The sequence below is a fragment of the Hoplias malabaricus genome, chromosome 10, assembly GCF_029633855.1.
Source record: "Hoplias malabaricus isolate fHopMal1 chromosome 10, fHopMal1.hap1, whole genome shotgun sequence".
Lineage (NCBI taxonomy): Eukaryota > Metazoa > Chordata > Actinopteri > Characiformes > Erythrinidae > Hoplias > Hoplias malabaricus.
The window spans coordinates 17,454,358-17,476,762 of NC_089809.1; the positions used below are offsets into that span (position 1 = coordinate 17,454,358).

Sequence of the window (22,405 nt, forward strand, 5' to 3'; positions counted from 1 at the left end):
CAAAGACTGATCACTTGTGTGCGCTCTTAATTTACTTCCCCCTCCACAACTTCTGTTTGTCTTTGGCATATCCCCACCAGCCCACCCGGTCCCCCTCTCCCACCCCTCCTCACCAGACTCGGCTCTCTGCTGCTTCTCTATCTTCTCCAGCCGGCCCAGGAGAGAGTCGATCTTCATCTTGATCTGAGTGAGCTCCCTCTTGATTGTCTGGACCTGATCCGTCTTTACTGCTGGCGTACAAAGAAACGCAGACACACACACACACACAGAGCACATAGGGTACATCAGAAACATTAATTTGAGCTTTAAGAATCTAGTCTAACTACACAGCTCTTTTATCTATCATTTAATCCAGCCTTAAGGGGTTCCCTATCTTAATCTACACATTCCTTCTATCCTCCTCTCCTGCAGTTTTCAATTTCATCTTTACCCTCAGTTTCAGCTAAGCCATGCTGTTTGATATCGGCCGATACATAACACCGCTGTTGGCTTAGTGCCTCAATCTCCTCCGTCTAATGCACTTTCCAAACTGAATTAGTTTTACCTGAGAAAGTTTAGTGATTGACTGAAGCCTAGTATCTTCAATGTGTCGACCTTTATAGGAGGAATTAAAAACTTTGCTAACTTTCATTGTTAGATTGTTATTAAAAAAACTTTAATTAAATTTAATTTCTAATGATCCACTGGTCCTTTTCAAGTTTTGTAAAAAAAAAAAAAAAAAAAAATCTGCCCTGTTCAGAACGACCAATTCCAGCACCTGTTCCTTTAAATGAGAGTAAGCCACAGCTCAGTTCTACATGAGGACCCAGGAGCAAGAAGCAGGAGTGACATTTTTTTAGGCATTTCCACTTGATTCTTATACTTTTCCAATCTTGTTTCACCATATTTAATCAGTACAATGTCTTCATGCTTGTTTTGTTTGACTTACAGCATTAGACATTTGAATCTGACTTAAAACTGCCATTTTAATCTGGGCTTTAAAAGGTGACATTTTTAATATCACACACACACACACACACACGATTTAACAAACACATGTAGAGTTGTGTACACATCCCTGGTCATGGTGAGAAATATATTTTTACTTTAAAAGTATAGCTTCAAAATCACTGTGATCCTTCAATGACCTGTCATACGGAGAAATAGTGCCTCTGTCGTTTCTACTAAGCTCTGCTAAAAGTGCTCAATTGCACTCTGTAACTGTAGGTGGAGCCCAGGAGCAAAAACACCAAAATGTAGTGTTCTATTAAGTAAACACAGACTTATTTTCCAGCAGGTCTGGTGGTTGGATCAAATCTAAACAGCACTCAACTCAAATCTGGACCAGCACAAACCTCTTATTGGATCAGCTGGAGAACCACAATTTGCTGTACTTTCTTTGCAGAGGAATAAACCAGCCTTTTATTGCATCCAGTACTTTGCTTCATTCATTTATAATTTACAAGACTTTTTTAACACAGGAACTTGGTTTCTCTACCTTATGGTTGTGGAAAAAGCTCACTAGAATAAAATTGAGATAACCATTATCTACAACTAAACTTCAGATAGGAACTCACACATTTGTGATTCAACACTACGAACCTTCAGTTCTGATGCTGTAAGTAGTTTAGATACGTCTGGGTCCATATATTAATGTCCCCTTGTTGTCTGTTGCAGTTTCTCCTGGGCCAAAAATCCACCTTTGTTGACTAACTGACTTTATGAATTTCATAAACTTTCAGCAAAATAACAATGTCCAGATTGTAAGCATGTGATATATAGTGTCTCTTGCGGTGCACTTCCTAACTGTGACAGGGTGTAGGTGTTGGTGAGTGAATGGGGGGGAAAAAAAATCGGAAAAAGTGGTATTCACAAGTCCTTTTAACACATTGGCAGAAAGACGCTTCTTGACCTTATTGATTCTGAATGAGGTAAAGACTAATTACAGCTTGTTCTCTGAAGCGTACCAAAATCGATTTTAACTGCTTATAAATTTGCACCCTTAGTGGCACACTGACGGAAAACCATAAACATCTAGACACTTGGTCGATGAAAAGTCATCATTTAAAACACTGAAGGACCGACTATAACTGGAATTTCAATGGCAACAGTAAATTTCGTTCTTCATTCAGCAGTGGAGAGAAAATGGTCGGGGCTTTCTGTCAGTCACCGATTAGGAGTCTATGAACGTGGCTGCTGTGAAACTCCACAGATAACTATATAAAGATACGCTACATGTCCAGAACTTTGTGGACAGTCCTAATTTTTTAATTGAACTAGGTAAGGGTGAATATTTTGCTGACACAGACATTTAATTGCGCACACACACAGACCCACACACACACACAGCTTGTTTAATTTCCATATAAAGACACTGCCAAAACACTAGGCTGTGCTAAAGCAGCTGGATCAGAGCCCAAGGTCACCCTGCCCTATGACAAGCATCAACCTGAGCCCCAACACTGCATCAGTGCTTTCTGGAGTGATGAAGCTCCATCCAGTACATTTCAGAGGAGTTGGATTTGTATTTGTGATCCAAGACTTATCATCCAGTGCCAGAACTCAATAACATTTATACAGCTCAACTCAATCAAATACTCACAGAAGTGTTGTTAAATCTAGAATAAAGTCTTCCCAAAAGGGTAGAGGATGTTACTGCGGCAAATGTGGATTTACTCTTAATTAATTCACTGGAGAGCAGAAAGCTGTTTATTTATTATATTATTTTTATAGCAACATCCCTCTTGTCTCTGCAGTGTCACTGCTTTATCTGGAACATTATAAATAGCCACATAAAATGAAAGGAAAAGTTGTTAATTTTATATCAACAATTTGTAAATTAGTTCAATAATTTTAGGAACAAGTGTTTAAAAAAAATAAAAAGACAAATGAATAATTAATTTTTTGTAACTATTTTTCAGCCTGATCAGTGTTGCTGTGGCAAAAAACCCACAAAGTTCCTCACAGACCATAGTCTGAGGTGTGGATCAGACCCAGGACCCTGAAACCCTGAATGGAAACCATTTTTTGTACCTTTGCACATTCACAAATGGCAGCTGTTTCCAGCAACCAGGGCATTCTCTAACACCAAGGCAGTCACGATCAAAAGTTTTTATGATTTTCAAAGAGACACATTAAAATGTAACATTTTTCTACCATTTTTATCATGCATGCTTTTTATATTAGGTTTACAAATGAGTTTTAAACATTTTGTGTAATTAATAATTAATTTATTAATCATCTGTAACCAACTATCCAAGGTGGGAACACACACTGGAGGGGGGTGTCATGTATAATTTAATTCCAGCATTCTCTTTTTTGTCAATTTATGGTGACAGTTTCACGGTATTAAGAATGACAACTGTGACTGTACTGAAAAATAAATAGATTAAATCAATAAAAATTAAGTGTTAATATGCTACATCACATTGCTAACACCAAAATCACCATCTTTAAACCATCTAAACCAAAACACTCACACAGTTTGTATACAATATTTTCACTTGCCATTTTCAAAGTACTTAATTTTTAGGTTAATTCCTGTTAATTACAATGAAAGTTATGATTTATAATACTGTAGCACAGTTACTGTAAACCCCAAAAAATAAACAGTAATAGAACTTGTAAAAACAACACATGTAATTTATTCAGTAGCATATGCCACTTTTGCATATGTCTACATAGTCAATCAAGGCATGACTCTGGCTCAGGGCAGCTGTATTCTCATGAATATTGGTGACCTGCCAAGTTGATTTCATGTGACCAGTCTGATGTTCCTCTGTAGATGGACAGAGAGAGAAGGAATCCTTCCTTTTACCCAGAGAACAGCAAATCTAACTGGACTATCTCAGACTCCTATACACAGACAGACACATTTTAGCCCACTAAGGCCAATTGGAAATTGATTGTTTAGACATTATTGTGTTACAGGCCTCTAAAATAAACGAGGCTTAAGCATCTGCTTAGATTCTACATTAAATAAATGTATGATTAACAGATGAGTCCACTTTTTGCAAACCTCTAATTCAAATGAACAAGCAGATATGAAGAAACGACAGAATTCTGTTTTGAATACCAAATAGAAGTTTCTTTTGCTGTGACTGACCATCACGCACCATGATTCAACAAACCTCCGAATAAATATTTAGCTTTTTCAAAGTGTCTAGAATACTTTGCGTGTGTACTTTGATAAGCGTATAAGCAGCTCCGCAGCTAAATATAGGCCATGTATATGCCTTGACAGCTGTCAGATTAATCTCAAGTGTCAGCTTTCTCCAAGGCCTCGCCTCTGCCACAGAATACACGTAAGTAGCTTGAAATGAGCAGATTAATATACAGTAAAAAAGAATCAGGTCTCAGACAGCAGTGGACATAAGCTAGAGGCCAGCGACTATCACTTCTTTGATGCAACATCAGTTTTAAGAGCAGAAATGGCCTTTGACATCCTTCAGAGGCATTCAGTGTTGTTTCTCACAGGCAAACGTGAGATAATTCATTATTGTCATTGGCAATGTCCTATTAGACCACAGGCTTTTCATCTCTATAGAAACATCCTGGATTCTATAGTTTTTAACATTAGTTTTTAACATTAGCATCCATGCAAGCACTCAGTGTCAATGCTGTTCCTGACATTGCTTTACATCTCCATGGGCACCTAAGACTCACTCGTTCATGTGTTTAGTGCAATCCCATAGAACACTGTAACCCATACTATTGACTCTCTTTTTGATGCATTTCACTTCACCTGTCAGTGGCCTTAATGTTGTGGCTCATCCATGTATATACACCTAGTGGTCAAACATTTGTAGGCATCCAAGGTTTAACCTGAAATGAAGGGTATTAACTAATAACTTGTTCAGAGAGTTGCATTCAGCCACAAGAACCTTAGAGAGGTAAGGTACTGATGTAAAACTCTCAGAAAAAGTACCTCATACATACAGCAAGATTTCATAAAGTGTGACAGTGAAGTTTGGCAGCTTTCAGAATTATAGGCAACAGCAGTTTACTGTAGTGAAAAAGGGTAATTAAAAATACTCTATTTTCTGGGGGGCATGTCACTGACAAAAAAAAAATGCCTACACCAGTTCTTGAAAAGAAAACCAAATTCGATGACATGTTAAAGGGTACATCTATGATTGTGGGGAAATGCAGTTCTCTGGTTTAGGTTTAGAAGGGCCGTTTTCCTTTCATGCAGTTACCACTCCTCAGAATTTAGAGCCCATTCCATTTGCAGCGAATATAAGAACATATTACCCACCTATGAAGCAGGAATAGAGCAATATCCTTACCTTGGTTCATGCTCTTTAACATTTGGAGGGTCTTTGCTGTTTACAAACCTCCAAAATGCTGTTTTTTTTTTGCCCAAAGCAGAGAGAGAAAGCCTAGCATACCTACATAGATACTGGGTCTGCATGCAAACAGACTGTGGGGCTAATAAATGGGGCGGAAGTATCCTGAGAATTTTATAAAAAGTGTTATTTTTTTTTTTTTATAAAAATCGCAAACGTCTTTAACACTCCTTTAACACTCTCGAGCATTTAACAGTCAAAGATATTTATTTATTTATAGTATTTTCCCTGTATTTTGCAAATTTAAAAAAATGTGAGGACACTGAGGATAGTGATATTTAAATTTCAGATTTAAATCTGCTCATTTTTGCTTGCTAGATACAGGAAATATAGTCAAGCTGATTGTCCTCTTTATGATGTGCAAAACATTTTCAATAGAAGACAGATCAGCACAAACAGCAGGCCAGTCAAACACTTCATGTCTTTGAGATCATGCTGATGAGGTATCTACAGAATAAGGCCTAACACTTTCTTGCTGAAATAACCATGGACTTCCTTGGAAGAGACATTACCTTTATGGCAGCATGTGTCTCTCTAAGATCCTAATATATTTTTCTTCATTAGTAGTCTTCATATGCTGTGAGCAATGATGCAGCCCCTTACCATTAGAGACATTGACTCTGGCATCAGTGTGGTCGCAAATTTTTTACACAAAGTGGTGAGTCATGATTCACCTCTGCTTGCAAAGGCTAAGCCTTTGGTGGATGGTCATTTGCTATACAATTATGATTATTATTATTATTATTATAAGATAATATTACCTGTTAGCAGTTCACCTGCTTATTCTGCATTGCAAATGCTCTATCTGTTCATATTTTGTATAACTTTATATATGTATATATATTTTTTTATTAACACAATAAAATCTAGTTGGTTGGCCAAAACACTTAAAGTCATTTATTTCTAGGTGTATTACAATTTCTATTATTGAAATCGACATTCAGTAATTCTAATCGACATAATCTTGTTTACGATTATACAGATTATTATATTGATTATTTTTATTATGTGATGTACCAACTGTGTCTTCATGTACTGCCCCTTTAAAACCAAGTTACCAAGCTGTAGTCAGGTGATTCTGCCCCTATCTGCCACATGGAAGCAACCTAAATGCAGAGTGCGACCAAGGGACCAAAGAAAAACACAGCGTCTGTGGTTTGGACGTGTTTTGCTTTGACTTAAATTAAGATGAAACTGGACAAAAAGAAGTCAAATGTAAACACTGAGAAAAAAACGGTTTGAGACAAAAGCACAATCAGACACTAAATATAAACAGTGCTCAAAAAACAAGAGCGGACCAAGCTCCCAGCAACATTAGAGAAAAAAATATTCCATATTTAATACTGGAGCATATTTACAGTACGAGCCTCGTCACTGAACTACGAGGGTCAAAAATACAAAAACAAAATAATCGTTCATTAATGGTAATCTTGGTAAAAACGCACTATTAATCGGGATATTGATTTGCACTCACATCGCCCAGCACTAATGAAATGTGTATGCATGAGAAACATTTGTTTTTTAGTTTAGTCAAATAAAGCAGAATGATTAAACCTTGTTTTTCCTATTGAGTCTCACCCAAAAAATATCTAAACTTTTCTAGCAACAGAAGACTGTGGGTCCACATATGGACTCCTAGGCCAATTTACTCAGATTAAAACTAACATCCTAAATCAAGCCTAATAGACTGCAAATCATTTTGATAGTGATGCAAGTAAGTGCAAGACTAGGTTTACAGGTCAGTTTTTGTAGAATTCACTACTCTTTAATCAAACACTGCAAGTAAATAAAGCGTGACTGCATGCAAGAATATTCTTTCAATTAATTTCCATGTGCTTCGGCCAAACTCTCTAACCCCAGCATGCATTGAAACAGAAAGAGTGACCTTGGCCCACTGTCACAGTCCCTGACTGTGAGCATACAGAGCACAATGGAAGGACGAAGGAACCATGTATGTGTCTGTCCATACACAAAAAATAACACTTTCAAGGATGCAAGCGCTGGTGTCGAACATATTCAGTAGTAACAGTTGTGTGCTACTGAGGTGATAAAAAGGCACAACACATGCCACCAGAGCCATTCTGAAAATGCAGAATCTTTAATTACTGCTAAAATCACACACACACACTACACATACTCACTGCAGTATATGGTCACAGAATCACAAACATCTTCGCTCAGGGCAACAGACAGTGCTTTTTTTTTTTTAGATGATAAGGAAAGGAAACGTATTTTCTCTGTTATCAGTAACTTCAGGCCTAGTACCTTTTGTTTACTGCCTCAAAAGGAGAGTAGATCCAGCGATTAAAAATTTGCTATTCTCACTTCATTTCATCATCACCTTTTCAGTGAAGCATTTGTCGCAGATGAGAAAAGTCAAAGTTTTACTCTCTGGCTAAACTTTAGATCTAAATTTAGTTTCCTATAATGCCCCTGAAGTCTAATCTTTGGTTTTTGAGACGGATTGTGCGGATTCCGAGCTGCTCTCATGGACAGAGTGTGAACTCTGGAGAGATAAAGCTTGGAGCAAACAATATGTGTTTTTGTGCATGTTGCCATGGTTATTTTTGCCCTTAAATTGCTTTGATTCAAGGCAACCTCCAGAAAAGCCACTATCTCACAGCTAAGAGCATTAGTGCCATACACAAAGCTAATCTCCTGGCTTGATTTCCACAAAGAGAGAGAGAGGAGGGGGACATTCGAGAGAAGGATTCGATGGCAAAGCCAGGCACTTGGTCCTTATGGATAAGAGATAAACATCTAAAATGGTGCAATTCATTGTAAAATTCAAGCATATGGACTACAGCATGGTCCGTCGTCCAGTTCACTTCTGCTGCCCAGATCTCCGTCTGGAAACGTAGTGCATCCAATCCAGGAATCAAAGTGACAATTTCAGTGGAGAGTAGCAGCTGACATGGGCAGATATTCGAGCGTGCTCGGAGGAAAAATCAATACATAACTTGCATGAAATGAATGAAAAAAAAATCCATTTCCCTTTTCATCCATTGGCAGGGTGTAAGCGAGAGACCACTGTGACTAGCACCTCCCAGCTGCTTTCATTGATAACACACCACTGAGCAGCGAGGAATAAACCTCATAGACTTCACATTGTGTGCAATTAGGTTGGAACACTATTGGAGCCATTGTGCATTATGTTTCCATTTTTTTTTCTCCCAGATCCTGAATAGGGGTGATATTAAGTCCTTTGTGCTGTGGTGTAGATTAAGTATTGTGAAAACGTTTACACATTTTTTAATACCAATTCCGGACCGCACTTGAAATAATGTCTCTCAAATGACACACAAAGGCCTGTTTAAAACGTGCTGCTTGTGTGCAATGTGATTAGTGCTAACCATTATTCGTGTTATGATTCAGAATCGTGGGCTACATCTGCATTCATGTGTGAATGTTTGACTCTGTACTGCAGGCTTATTCTGGCCCATTGCTGGAACAAATAATATTATTTGGGCATCCATGAGCTGGAGGGCAGGAGGCTGGTAAATCAGCAGGATCCACAGAATGAACAGGACATTCACATTTACAGCAAAATCACCAATGGAAAATCTGTTTATTTATCTTCTCTAACGTTCTTAAAATTCTGTATTTCTTAAAGTCACGCATGCAGGCCTCATAGGTTTTTGTTTCCTTTTTTGAATGTAGTCTTGTATATACGTATGAAACAGTTTGAAAATGTAATATCATGATTATCACAGCCAAAAATCTCATGGTTATCAACGTTATTGAGGTATAGTTAAAATGTGCTGAAAAGTTCAAAAAGTACTGATACATTCAAATTATTTCACCATGTGCTTATATTAAAAACCAAAAATAACAGCACTTTATACTCATTTAAATAAAGTTGAAACAAAAAATGGACTTAATAAACTCTACAGTTTTGTCTTCCTGTTTGCTTTATGTAAAGCGGTATTTGGGTTTGTAACAGTTAATCATAGCTGTGTAAACCTCAATATTATTGTTTTTGTAGAAATCAATTAGCTACAGAGACAAAACATTTCACTCACTCCAGTGTGGTTCCCAATCTCTCCTCCCAATCCTGATTTAACCTCCCCTGGTTTTGAGGGTCTTTGGAGTAAAATCAGGACCTAGAATTGAGATGGGTACAGCACAGTGGCTCTGTAACTGTGACACTAACTGCGTCCCCTGATACTAAACAAACCTAAGTCATGTGCTAAGCCATTGGAGCTGCGCCTGGGAAAGCTGGGTTTCTAACTTTGGTTGATGTTGTTTTATTTATTTATTTAAACCATAAAAAATGGTATCATTAAGCACCAGCATTTTGTAACATGGCTTACTATGAAACAAGTCACAGTTTCATGTCTTGTCATGTCTCACACAAAGTTTAACAGTACAGTAATTGTTTTTTGCTACTTGCCACTCAGAAAGTACATACAAAATAGTGGCTTTAGAGGGGGGCTGCTGTCAAACCTGGGCTGATAACTTCATGAACTTACACTTCAGGCCAGAGGAGAAGGAGGATGAGGAGGAGGCAGGCCGTGAGGATGAAGATGTGGAGGTTTTGATAGGGAAGGAGGTTTTCCCTCTCCTCGTGGATGGCACCACAACCCGTGACCGTTTCAGGGGGATGACAGCGCGCGGAGGTGGGGCCACCCGGCCATGATAGTCAAAGAGCCTGAGGGTGAAAATAAATATAAGGTTGACTACAGTTTTACAGACACGTCTCTCAGTCAGACTAAAGATGACCACAGTCCAACACCTCATTAATCCTTTATTCAAACTGAGTTAAGTTTAATGCACACACTTTAGCAATGGAATATATATTTGTTTACGTATTCCCCAAAACAAAACAACAACAGAAGTATTAAGTCATCTGTAAATTTTGTCTTTCTGAGCTGTTTATGAAGTAAAACCACAGAAACACGGTATGTACTCTACTGTTCATAATGTGTTATGTGAATTTACACCACATTAACATGAAAATTATTATAAAGTAGTTAATGGCGATGCTGTGTGTCTGAGCAGGCAATGTTAAACTCTCGATTTGACATTTTATCAAGGCTTAATGTAGTGCTGCACATTTCACAATCAGCTGCTAAATTTTACTGAACAGATTACACGTTTCAATTAACGTTTCACTAAACATATCCTTTCTCAACAAATGTATAATACGATGTGTTTCTTTTTCTTTAAGAATCTTCAGATACTAGCGGAGAGAAGAGAGACGCAGGAAAATGTCAAACTGAGCACCGTGCCCTTGCTCTGGCGCTCTCTGAGCTCAGCAGCTCTCAGCCCGGTTGACATTTAGCAAAATGTCTCCACTGATAAAAGCCTTGATCATAAGCAGGGGAATTAGTGAAAGAAAACATGGCTCCTTCAGGCTTAAGGATGTGCTCTATTCACTCAATTCTAATGGATTTTTCACGCAAAATTTCCTTTGGTTTGAATTTTTTTCCCCCCTTCTTTCATCCCCAAGGAAAACATGTGGGTGAGTGAGAATGGAGACAGTGGCTCGGGTCTTGTTGTGCTCTTTGTGAATGCCACCGCTAATTGCTTTACTGTTTTCGCCTGCATTTCACTGCCATGTTCTTCACAATGATGAACACTGACCTCTGCTAAAGGCCAAAAAAATTTTCATACCACATTGATGAATCACGTCCATGCTGAAACGGCCATTAGTTTTCTCAATAACTTAAACAAGTTATAAAGTCTAACATCCAGGCATCACAGGAGCAAAATTTTCCATTAGAACAGCAGGACAGAAGTGAATACATACCTGTTATAGAAGTCATCACGGTAGTAGTCATAGTCAAACTCATAACCACTGAAATAAACACAGAAAACCCAAAAAAAAATAGGTTCAATGTGTTTTTATACAGGAACATTGTTAAACATATTTAAAATATAATATTGCTTCCTCATAGACTATAATTTATACCCCGGAAAACCCCTTCACCTAACAAAAAAGCCCAAAAATGTAGCATTCTTTTAGCTTTCTCTTTGCCATAGTTTAAGGACAGTCTTTATGCATGATTCAGCTCCTATAAATATTCCAGCATTTACTCAATCCATGAAGCCCATGGATTTAAAAAAAAAAAGCTATAAAAACAATCCTGCTTTCAATGTTGTTTTTGTGATGTTGCAAAAAAAATGTCTTAAATGTCTGAGAAAGCAGTAAACAACAACATCTTGAGGAGAAGCCGATTATTTATTTGATAAGACTACAGGTTAATCCAGTGTTTGTCTAGATTGTTTTTCAGGAGAGCCACGACACAGAGCAGCCAATCAAAACAGAGACAATTAGCATATTTCAGCTGAAAAAAATGCTCTTGTAAAAACGGATTGGCTGTCTTTGGTACATAAACCCAGGCAAACATCAGTGGAAACCATTGGGTTTTTGGAGGGAAAAAAGGAAAATGGTAGGCTATGGGCTCTAAGTGCAGGCCACCACAGCCCTCAATCAAAAGTGAGTCACCATGGAAAGTACTCTTAAAAGCATGTTTTCCATGGTTCTTGAGCAAACTATAACACCATGGTGAATGATCATTGGGTACTGATTCAGTTTTTACTGGATATGTTCTCCAGACAGTGTTTTTCTTTGTGAGAGGAAGTAAAAAAAAAGGCTGCAATGGTTGTAGTTGGAGAAGGGCATGGTGGTCGCGAAACAATTTTCTCGTGTTTACTTAAAACACAGCTTCTCCCCAAATGCATTAAAGCTGTGACAAACTGGCCACACAGGATGTAGATTAGTTTGCAGGTCACGCTGAGTGGTCAGTGAGAGAAAGTGGAGGATTGAGGGCTGGAGAACTATGGCTTACACTGCCGTGTGGCAGAGCGAAGCTCAAATTGCTTTCGACTCTACGGCACGCCTTTCCAGCCCGCTAATCCCAGCCAGGTCACCATGGCCACAGCCACGTCTCCCGTCCAACAAGCCCCAGTCCACTTCCAGCTCCAAAACACGCTCACTCCCATACATCATTATTATTATTCAGCCAAACGGAGCTACTCCCGCTTCCAAATTTTAATTAAATTTCATTAAAAAAAGCAATTACCATTTGAAACACTTCTTTGATGGTTTTGTCATTCTCCCATTATGTTTTCCTAATTAAGCAAAGTTACATAATGGACGTTTTGAAAAGTACTGTTAAAATGCAAATTGAGTTTTAATGAATTTTGTAATATCAAAAACAAAATGAGAAGGCTATAAATAAATACAAATACATTGATAGCTAATGGAAAAGACTACATCTAGAATGTGAGGGGCACATAACCGAACCGAAACAAAACAAAAAGCAATGAAAGGGTTCGGAGAAGTGTTTCAGGCTGGGGAAATAATAGTCTCCCTGGGTATCTGCAAATGCATGCCTCATTACTTTCCTCCCCTTTTCTCAGCATGGACAACTAACCTTTCTATTAGCTTCATGGCAAACAGGAATCCAAAGATAATCAATGCTGTTTGCTCTGTGCTAGAAATAATGTTTGCGTTGGACCTGTTCTTTGTGTACCTGACTTTATGCCAATTTACTGATGTCATACTCTACTGCAGATCAATTATGCAACTCTTCCATCACTGCAATCCTCAGTCTATTTGGGTTTCTCTCAAAAACATAAATATTGCAATATAGCTAAAAATAAGAAATAATAAAGCTACAAGTCTGGGAATGGTCTCTCATTCTTCGTTTGTTAATAAATTTACAAACCTATCCGTGCTCCACCCACAATGTTCTGTCATAGCAATCACTGTAAGCTAAACTTTACAGCTTTATAGAATGGTAGCCGAAACCAGTCCTGTCTAATGAGATTGTAATATAGCGGTCTTGTTTGGAATCACTGTAAATACCTGAGTACCTTATTATTAAAGAAATATTATTTATTAAATTCAATCTGGAAGTTAATCTTGTGGTTTTTAGTGGTTGATTCCTGCCGACGTAAGAAATGTCTCATGTCTCAAAGTGATGTCTAGTAAAAGTCTAGCTTTAGCACTTGGTTAATGTCATGTACCGTTACACCACTGAGTTCTCGGACACAGCTAAAAACAACATGAACACACATCGAGACTCTTACGAACCCATCTGTGACAGTGAAAATAAGCGCGCACACAGAGCAGTGGGCAGCCAGCCACAGTGCCCTAGGAGCAGAGCAGCACGAGGCAGAGCAAAAAGCCTTTTAGTTTAAATCTGTTTGCAATTGTCTTTCCAACACGAAAATGGCAACGTTCAAGACACTATGCACGTGTAGTGTCTTTGGGTGCCAGACAAAACCCACTGCATCCCTTGCTGTTGGCTGAGTTTTATGCGCAGTTGACCGGTGGAAATGAAATACACAGAGGGCGATGCTTTTCAAATAAGAACTTGTTAATATCTCAGCTAGGTACCAAAAAAAAAAAAAACCTTTATCATGAGCTCATCTGAAGGGATGGTGTCCATCACTAAAACGTCTCCCTAATTTGATTAATGTTAACTTATTATTGATTATTGTGTTAGCATTAAAATAGAACAACGATTTAATTTGATGCAAACATCAAAGCTTATATTTAGATGCAAATTACTGTTAAAAACCCTCTGTTCCTAGTTTTTCCTTTGCACCAGAGAACTAATTAGCTTATGTTTTGACATAGCAATATCAGTGGGGCATGGACGGCAAGTTCCTGGCACTGTTTTGGCAGTAGGTAGACTCAAGGTACACGTGGTCTCACTCTGCAAAGTCAAAGCAAAGTCTTAATATTTTCTTCACACACACTCCTCACTCCCCAACTTTTTTAATCTCGGCCTCCAACAATAAACCTCCCCACTGATCAGCCCAACTGACTTTCTTCCCTCATTAATTCCTTGCTTAGTTAGTTCTCACTTGGGAGGTTTATAATCGTTCTGTAAGTCGTGGACTTTGAGGAGTGGTGCAACAAGGCCGTCCCAAATGTGACACAAGTGCAGCTTCAGCAAGAGTGAAAATAAATTGTCATAGATAAGTGCTCACTAGCAAGACAAAGACACACAGCTTCTGCATTATCTGGAGCTGATAATATGAGTGACGGAAAGTGCTGAGCACTTTACTCAGCTATCTCCACAATCCTAATCTGCTCTCTTTGCTCCTTCTTACCAAAGCCAGGGCTCCTATTTAAAGACAAAAGTCTTAAGATACATGGCATTATAAGAGTGTACCTTCAGGATTATACAAGCACAAGAACAGTGACAATAGCCTATGAATTTGGTGCTTGTTAACAGCAAGCTACACATGGAATAAATCACTAACTTCTAACTTCACTTTCTTAGGGCTTGTTATTCAGTAAATCCATAGGAAAAAATGCACTCTTGAGTTTCCGCCAAGTTTGTTAAAACTTTTCCCACAGCTATTGCAACATGTGCCAGTTAATAACACTGCGGACACCTCTATAAATGTGCACTGTGAATTGTGATTGGCTTGCCACCTGCCCTAAGTTTCTTCTAAATGCAAGTATGTTAATGAGGACTTTCTTTGCCATTGGCTACAGTAAAATAATATACATAGTTTATGCTAGATGCTGGAACACTGTTGTGAGGATTTGATTGCATTTAGTCACATAAACTTGAAGTGGTGAAACCATAGTATTATGTAAGAAACATCAAGCCTGGAACAACAGAACACAACTAATCTGTTGCATCACCTCAAGCTGAAGGTCAAGGAAAATCAAAAATGCCATTAGAATAGTTCAACAGCCAATGGCAATCAATCTGTACTTCTTTCTCGGCAGAATACGCACACAGTGTTGCTTACTGTCCTGTAAAATACAGAATCGTTCCGTATTTTGACACTAAATTATATGTTCCGTTTTGAACCGATACGAGACTCATTTTGTTCCTTATTTTCAAGTTCCGTATTATCGCCACTCTTATGGCAATAGACTGAAACACGCAGCTCTCTCTCAGCCAGAGTGAGGGGCAGGTTCTCCACGGCTCCTAAACAGAGAACACGCTTTTCATTGGTCGTCACCTTTATTTATCCAGTCAGCAGCCAGAGTTATCTGTTCATCATTCAGTTCTGCAGCCAGTGAAGTCCCAGTCCCTCTTACAGGGGTTTGTTTTGCAGCCACACTGAAAGCAGAGGGTCCAGTGCTCAAACACTGGAAACTACAGCTCTGCTTTTAGACAGAAATAATGTTAGCACTGTGTCCTGGAGAAACTACATTTCATTCTCCCTCAAAACATCACAGATACATTTTTGAATCAAAGTAATTCTTTATACATTAATATCACATTAGATATTGTCATATAGATTAACATTAGAGTGCTATACAAAGTTAGAATCCTAAATAACAATTAATTCCATGATATTTTGACTGGACATAAGTTAAATACGATAATGTAATGAGGATGAGTCTTTTAGACTCTTAGACCAATAAAATTCTTTCACTTCAGAGCTTATTGTTTAAAATAATGCAGTTACACTGGTAATACAGTATTTGCAAAATACATGGGCAGATCCTGCTTTGCCATTTTTCAAAAGGCTACTGACAGGTACTAACAGTCCTGATGGAAGTTGGCTTAATAAATGTCTGACAACAAACATTTTTAACTTATTGACTACAGTTGAAAAGGATTTATGAGTGGTTCCATTAATTGAATGCCTGTTACTATCTTTAATTAACCAGACTGAAAAGCCACTGATGCCACTGATTTCAAATAGCATTAAGATAGCAGAGGAAAGCTTATTATTGATGAAGGTAAAGTAAGCCTGCTAAATAAGCCAGTTAAAATGTCCAATTCATTAAACACTGCAGTATAGGGCATACTGAACTGATGTATGTTCTTTCCTGACCTTATGACTGTGCATTTTAGATACCTGTATATAATGAGTTAATAGTTGTTCACAACTCAGTTTTGTTTTTCTACCTGTAGATGGATGTTCAACATTTTTTAATTTTGTAAAGGCAGTAGCTATTTGTGGCTTTGCTTGATCTGTACCTCATCAAAGAAATTTACTGCTATGAGGCAATTACCCTAGACCTTCCAGGATGAAGCTTAGCCCTGAATTTAATTTTAATAACATATAATAATATTTATCATAAGAATATCCCCATTTTTATAGCTAAGATTAAATCCATTAAACAAAAATATATGCAGTATTAAGTAGAAATACTTCTGTGATATTCTGCAGCCTCGTTTGAGCCCCCTGTTTGACGACTGATACTTTTTAGAGTTAAAAATTTGAAGTCCCCCAAAGAGTTTTATATAGGCTATATAAAAATGATGACAGCCTAACAAGGCTCCTGACTTTGATAGGTTGGCTGGAGTGAGCCTTCCAGCTGGCTAGGGTTATACTACAGTGAAATCATCAATTTTACACGGTTACACTGCTTAAAATCTTAATCTAAACTGCAGAATATGGCCGTGTAGCTCTGCTCTTCTCAAACCACTACTAACAACTTACACATGAGCTGCCCATGCTTCATTCTGAGTTTTTCAAAGTAACCTTCTCCTCCAGCAGTGCCTATGGAGCCAATTTTAAGCCCAAGAGTGAATGCAGCATTCCCAGCAATTCTGAACTGCTTCCAAAATTTTCTTCTCCCTCAATAATTAGGTCATTACAAATATGCCACTTTAATATAAGGTTGTTTTTGGACTGTGAAAGGAAACAGAGCACCCGGAGGAAACCCACAGGCACACAGGGAGAACACACGAAACTCCTCACAGAGAGTCACCTGGAGCAGGACTCAAACCCACAAACTCCAGGACCCTGGGCAGCGACACTACCTGCTGTGCCCCTGTGCCACCCATAATATTTTTGAGATTGAGTAATAGAGCTGTATCAGAAATACCTTAAATCACAATATCCCCAATACTTCACCTTTCTAAAGCCTTTTTTCACTTATTTGATCAAAATGGTGACACTCCACTCCACTAATTCATAAACCATTGAACTGATATAAAAAAGACAGTGCTGTTGAGATACAGCCAATGTCTTCTCACCTGGCTACCATCTCACTGTGTGGAAGGAAAACATTTTAATCTAACTCATTAACTAATTACTAATCCAACAGCTTGGTTTGTCTTCATTAAATGATCCTGGGAGGCCTGATCCTGTTTATTTTCTAGTTAAATAGGACTTTTACACAGACAAACTGTCACTGTGGTGGTACCCTCAAGGACACATTCTGTAACTTTTAGTTAGAGACCATTTTTTGTACCTTATTCTATTATAATTGTAGATATATGTTGATTACATATGCTTGATTTCCTTTTCAGAACTTTTGTTTTAATTTGTATCATTACACAATTCTATAATGAAATTGTACAACTATCTGCCTCTCTTTCTGGAGAAGAGAATGCAATGTACCTTTAGGAAAAACAACAGGACTACCGCTTTTGTACTTTTAAAGGTACATTGACAGTCTGTACCTTTCGTGACCAATAATGTACCTTTACATTACGTCTTTCTTTTTGTTTTTTTGTTTTTGTTTTTTCCGACAGTGTATACAGCTTTTAAGTGTACAGAAATTTTAATGTTATTATTCCCTCATTGTCTTCTAAAACACTTTTTCTTTCACCTTAAACTTTAAAGCATATGGAAATTCCCCTATCTATTACATGTACTGTACATTTGAAATTGTTTCACAATTTCGCTTGTGGGTAGTCGCTTTTTCAAAATGTTCTTGTGTATTTAAATAGCTATGGAACAATTATTGTACAATACGCACAGGTTTTGCAGCAAATTGATGGATAAAGTGTAAGTGCCAAATAATTGCTTAAGTGATTTGGGAAATACTTTCAAAGCTTTAAGCATTTTTTATTTTTATTTATTTATTTATTTATTTATTTATTTATTTTAAGAAAGTCAGCCAGATCAAGGATTTCACCAATTATTTTAATAAGAGACCATCATTACTCCTCACTAAAAGTTTAAACAGTCTCTCCACTTTCAGATTTTAAACAACAACGTTTGCAGAATTGTAGACCCAATGCCCAAATGTTCTGCTTGGGGTTTTCTCAGTGTTTCAGTGTACGGTTTCCATACAGTATTTGTTCAAATATGATATGGTTTCCAATGGGAAATGATTGAATGTCTGACAAAAATGTATCTACCACAAATGAAGTGTTACATTTCTCACACATTCCACACAGACTTGCATATGTACAAACAAATGTAGTGTCATGATATTAGAACCTACTTTAGAATACATTAGAATCGACTTTAGATGCAGCATTGTTTGCTTCTACAGCTCAAATCAATGCAAGATTTTTTTTCCTGAGGGTCATGATTGCTTCTGCCCTGCTTTTAACTGTGGAAATGCACTCTAATTTTCAATGAAATCACATGCTCACACTGAAAACCTATTTATCTCTACTGCTAAGACTGATTAGGCAAGCATTGATGCTTAACTGTAGAACTGACTGAGATATAGGCTCAATTTACTCAAGTCATATACAGAAGATTACAAGTTAAGTCAGTCCTAGTGCTCTAATCTAATAATATACACTTATAAATATGGTATAGAATCAATGTATTGTTTAATCCAGAATAAAAATGAGCTTTTAATATATAAATGCAAAAGTTCTGTTTGAATAAGTCTTACTCTGCTTAAAAAGCTTATTAGCCCATTACTAAAAATAGTACATTATAAGCACAAACTGCTAAGACCATAGCATGAAGCTATTAGGCATACTATGTTAGCAAACAGTGATTTTTACATTAACAATATATTTTACCTTTACAATCTTTTGTATGTTCATGTGCTGTGGCTGATCACTCACTGTTATTATTACATTAGGGGTATGTTCATTTTAAGAACTTAAGAGAATAAAAGAATAAAAAGATGCAGGAGCACTCACGTGTAGACAGCAGAGAGCGGACGTTTGGAGCCAGCTTTGGGCCTGTACGGTTTGGGCTCTCCTGCCATGTTTATATCTGCAGAAAAGAGAAAGAGAAAATAATTCCAACACCATCACACACACACACACACACACCTGCGCTCTTCATAACGCACTCGGCACACTCCAGAGTCGACAATTACTCCAGAGCTCTGCTAATACAGCCCCGCTAACAACAACGCTGCCCTGAATTACTCCATTACTCCTTTTCCAGAGAACTCAGTAATTAATTGCTAATCCTTCAGCTATTTGTGCTTTTCAAAATGCTTTTATGGTTCATGAGGATGACGAGTCCTTCCTCTCCTAGTGAAAAACGGAGCTTTGGGTGATACATTGGCCTTTTTTTTTTATTATATATATATAAAAAATTTCTAAATTTCTAAAGTCAGGTGCATACACTTTCAGCCTCTCTACAAACTGAATTTTACACATCAGGTTAGCAAGCCTTTGACAGACCATAGCAGTCACTTTAAAAAGAGTAGTAGGAAAATTAATATTTTAAACTGGAAGTGTTTTGGCAACATACTGCTGTTTTTACAGCACTGTTATGGAAAATCTGTTATTCTACTGCAGTGTTATAATACAAATGCGTGGCTTTTAGTAACAATAATAATACAAATATTAATCATTCATTCATTCATTATCTGTAACCGATTATCCAGTTCAGGGTCGCGGTGATATTAATTATTATTATTTATTTTTTTTATTAGTATTATTATTATTAAAAAAAAAATAATAGCATGCCTTCCTTGATCTTATACACTCATTATCCAATGTATCAACACCAGTTCCAAATACAGTCCATCTTCCATTCGTAAATGCTTTGTTAGCCCGTTTTACACTGTTATTCAATGGTCAGGACCCCACTGTGTCTGGTCTAATCGTACAAGTCAACTGTTATATCACTACCACATCAGTGTCACTGCAGCACTGAGAATGACCCACGACCCAAACGAATCCTGCTCTGCAGTGGTCCTGTGGGGTTCCTGACCACTGAAGAAAGGGTAAAAGAGTACTTGCACAGTATGCACAGCAACAGGTAGACAACAGTCTGCAATTGTAGTGTTTTTTTTTTTTTTTGGGCTGATCTATTTAGACCACCTTAGAATAAGAGCACACTTATTAAACCACTAATTATAATCAATTAACCACCGATGGTATGTATTTTTAAACACTTATGATAATGAAGTGCACCTTTAAATATGAAATTATTAATTTCTATTCTAAATTAAATTCTAAAGTCTCAGCATATTCTTTAACTTGTCATTTTCAGTAAGTCACTTTTAGATTTAGACAAAAAAAGAAATCAGTTATACTGTTTGTATTACAAATGATTCATATCCATGTAATAACCAAATTTAAACCATTTATTAACCTTTATAAGTGTAGACTTATTTTAAAATGGTACCTTTCTAACTGTTTGTAAATAATACAGAAGTCCGTGAATTAGCAAATAGTATGAACACACAATTAACTTCACAGTTTATTAATAAGACAATATAGCAGCATTTATAGCAGTTACATGTACTTTAACACCACATATGTACCAGTAGCCAATATGTCTGCTTAATACAATTCAACACAGCCCATGGAATAAACTGCATGAATAAATTAAAGCTTAAATGTTCAATGAGATTTAAACAGGCCACATTTATATTTAATGTTTTGCCGGTATGTTTAGCTCAGCCAATAATCAGTGATTTAAATGTGTGTGAGTGTGAACTCTATAGGAAATGTGTACTTATGTTTACTAGGAAAATGACAAGGGGTGACCAGCATTAAGTTAGTTTTTATCTGTAGGTGTCAGTACAGTGCTCCACGAGGTCTTGCATTGTTGTTAGGAGTCGTTTTACCTCTCATGAAAGTTCAGAGATCAAAGGTTCTCGACTGGTGGTTTTAAAATGTAGAAGACCAGGGTGAACCGTGTTGAATTCCAAGGTCAACTTTCCTCCATTTATCAGAACAGTGACAGCTGTCATTTTCTTTGTTCCATTAGAACCAAAAATAATTCAAGGCCTTTCCCCTCTTTGCTTAACAAATCCATTGCACATCAAAAGAGGTCGACGGCTTCAATGAATTCCTCAAAGCATAGTAGACGGATGAGAAGCGCATGCAAAACCCGTACGTGGAATGCTAAAACTCAACCTCTTCTAGACCTGTCCAGTGACCTTCAGAATCAAAGCAACAAACATATTTTTGCACAGGTGTATGGACTGCAGACTGAACTATGCAGGTGCTGTGTGGGGGAGTGTGTCAGAGAATGACTTTTAACCTTTTTGAAGGTACTATATATGTCTTTTAAAACATTATTATAAAAATAATGGTTTGTAGATTGATGGCAGTTGTAATATCAGATTGGAGTGCTGTTCTCTCATTTTAGAGCTGATCTGTAAAGGTAGTCTGCTAGGAACAAAGGGTTCTGCACAAATGTACAGTGTAATTTACATAAAAAAATTCAACAGGAGTGCAGTTGTGTAGCTTGAAGGTGCAACAAATTCAAAAGTTTAAATCTGAAATTAAAAGGGGGGGATTCTGTTCCTAAGTAGTACTTACTAGAGACCACTGCAGTGACAGTGAGAGGTATCATCCTAGTGAGCGTTTCTGAATGGGAATTTATTCTGGTAGCCTATCATATTTAACATGCTTCTTAAGAGTATAATTTTTAATATTTTAATCATGTTGATATTTGATAAAAAGGTGTCATATGACCTCTTCTGCCACAATATATCGCACTACAGCACCAGCATATCAGACCAATACACATTCTTCATATTTAGCCACACCCCTTCCTTCAGCAAATCCTCCCTCCTCTCATTTGTGTTCCCAGCAGTGGAAAAACTTAGTAAACAACTGCTTAGGAACATTAAATATCTCTCAAAATAAATGTGACAGACTTTCTCCAAAAATTACATACTGTAGGTTTGGTAGTGCTGAGCCCACTACTAATGCAGCTGCTAAATACAACAGAGGAGCCATAATTGAGAGTCATGTTGCACATCTTGCACGTAAAATGCATGAACACTGTCTCTTGGGAAGACAACTTAAAACATGGGGAGGTACAACAGCTACACTGAGTGGGACTTAAATACATTGCTAAACCAAGGAGCAGGAGACTTCATTCTCTACTCAGGACACTTTACTCAAATAGTATAGCACTATAATCTTATATCAATTCGTTATTTAATGCTATATTAATGTATACATTATTATATCGACTTTAATTTCAGTGTTGTTCCCTTTCTGTATGCAAGTGGATTAATT

The 22,405-nt window shown here is 37.4% G+C and overlaps 1 protein-coding gene across 3 annotated transcripts in view; it reads right to left on the minus strand.

Annotated features, from left to right (window-relative positions):
* Positions 1–22,405, minus strand: part of LOC136708362 (RNA-binding Raly-like protein) — a 105,710-nt gene that overhangs the window by 9,161 nt on the left and 74,144 nt on the right. Inside the window, exons 2-5 of one of the 3 annotated variants that reach the window (XM_066682870.1) lie at positions 19,106–19,181; positions 11,080–11,127; positions 9,800–9,978; positions 114–227 (exon numbers count right to left, since the gene is read on the minus strand). In XM_066682870.1, coding sequence (XP_066538967.1) covers positions 114–227; positions 9,800–9,978; positions 11,080–11,127; positions 19,106–19,181 — 417 coding nt within the window. Of the gene's footprint in view, positions 1–113; positions 231–9,799; positions 9,979–11,079; positions 11,128–19,105; positions 19,182–22,405 lie in introns of all 3 variants that reach the window. The other 2 variants (XM_066682871.1, XM_066682872.1) reach the window with 2 other exon arrangements.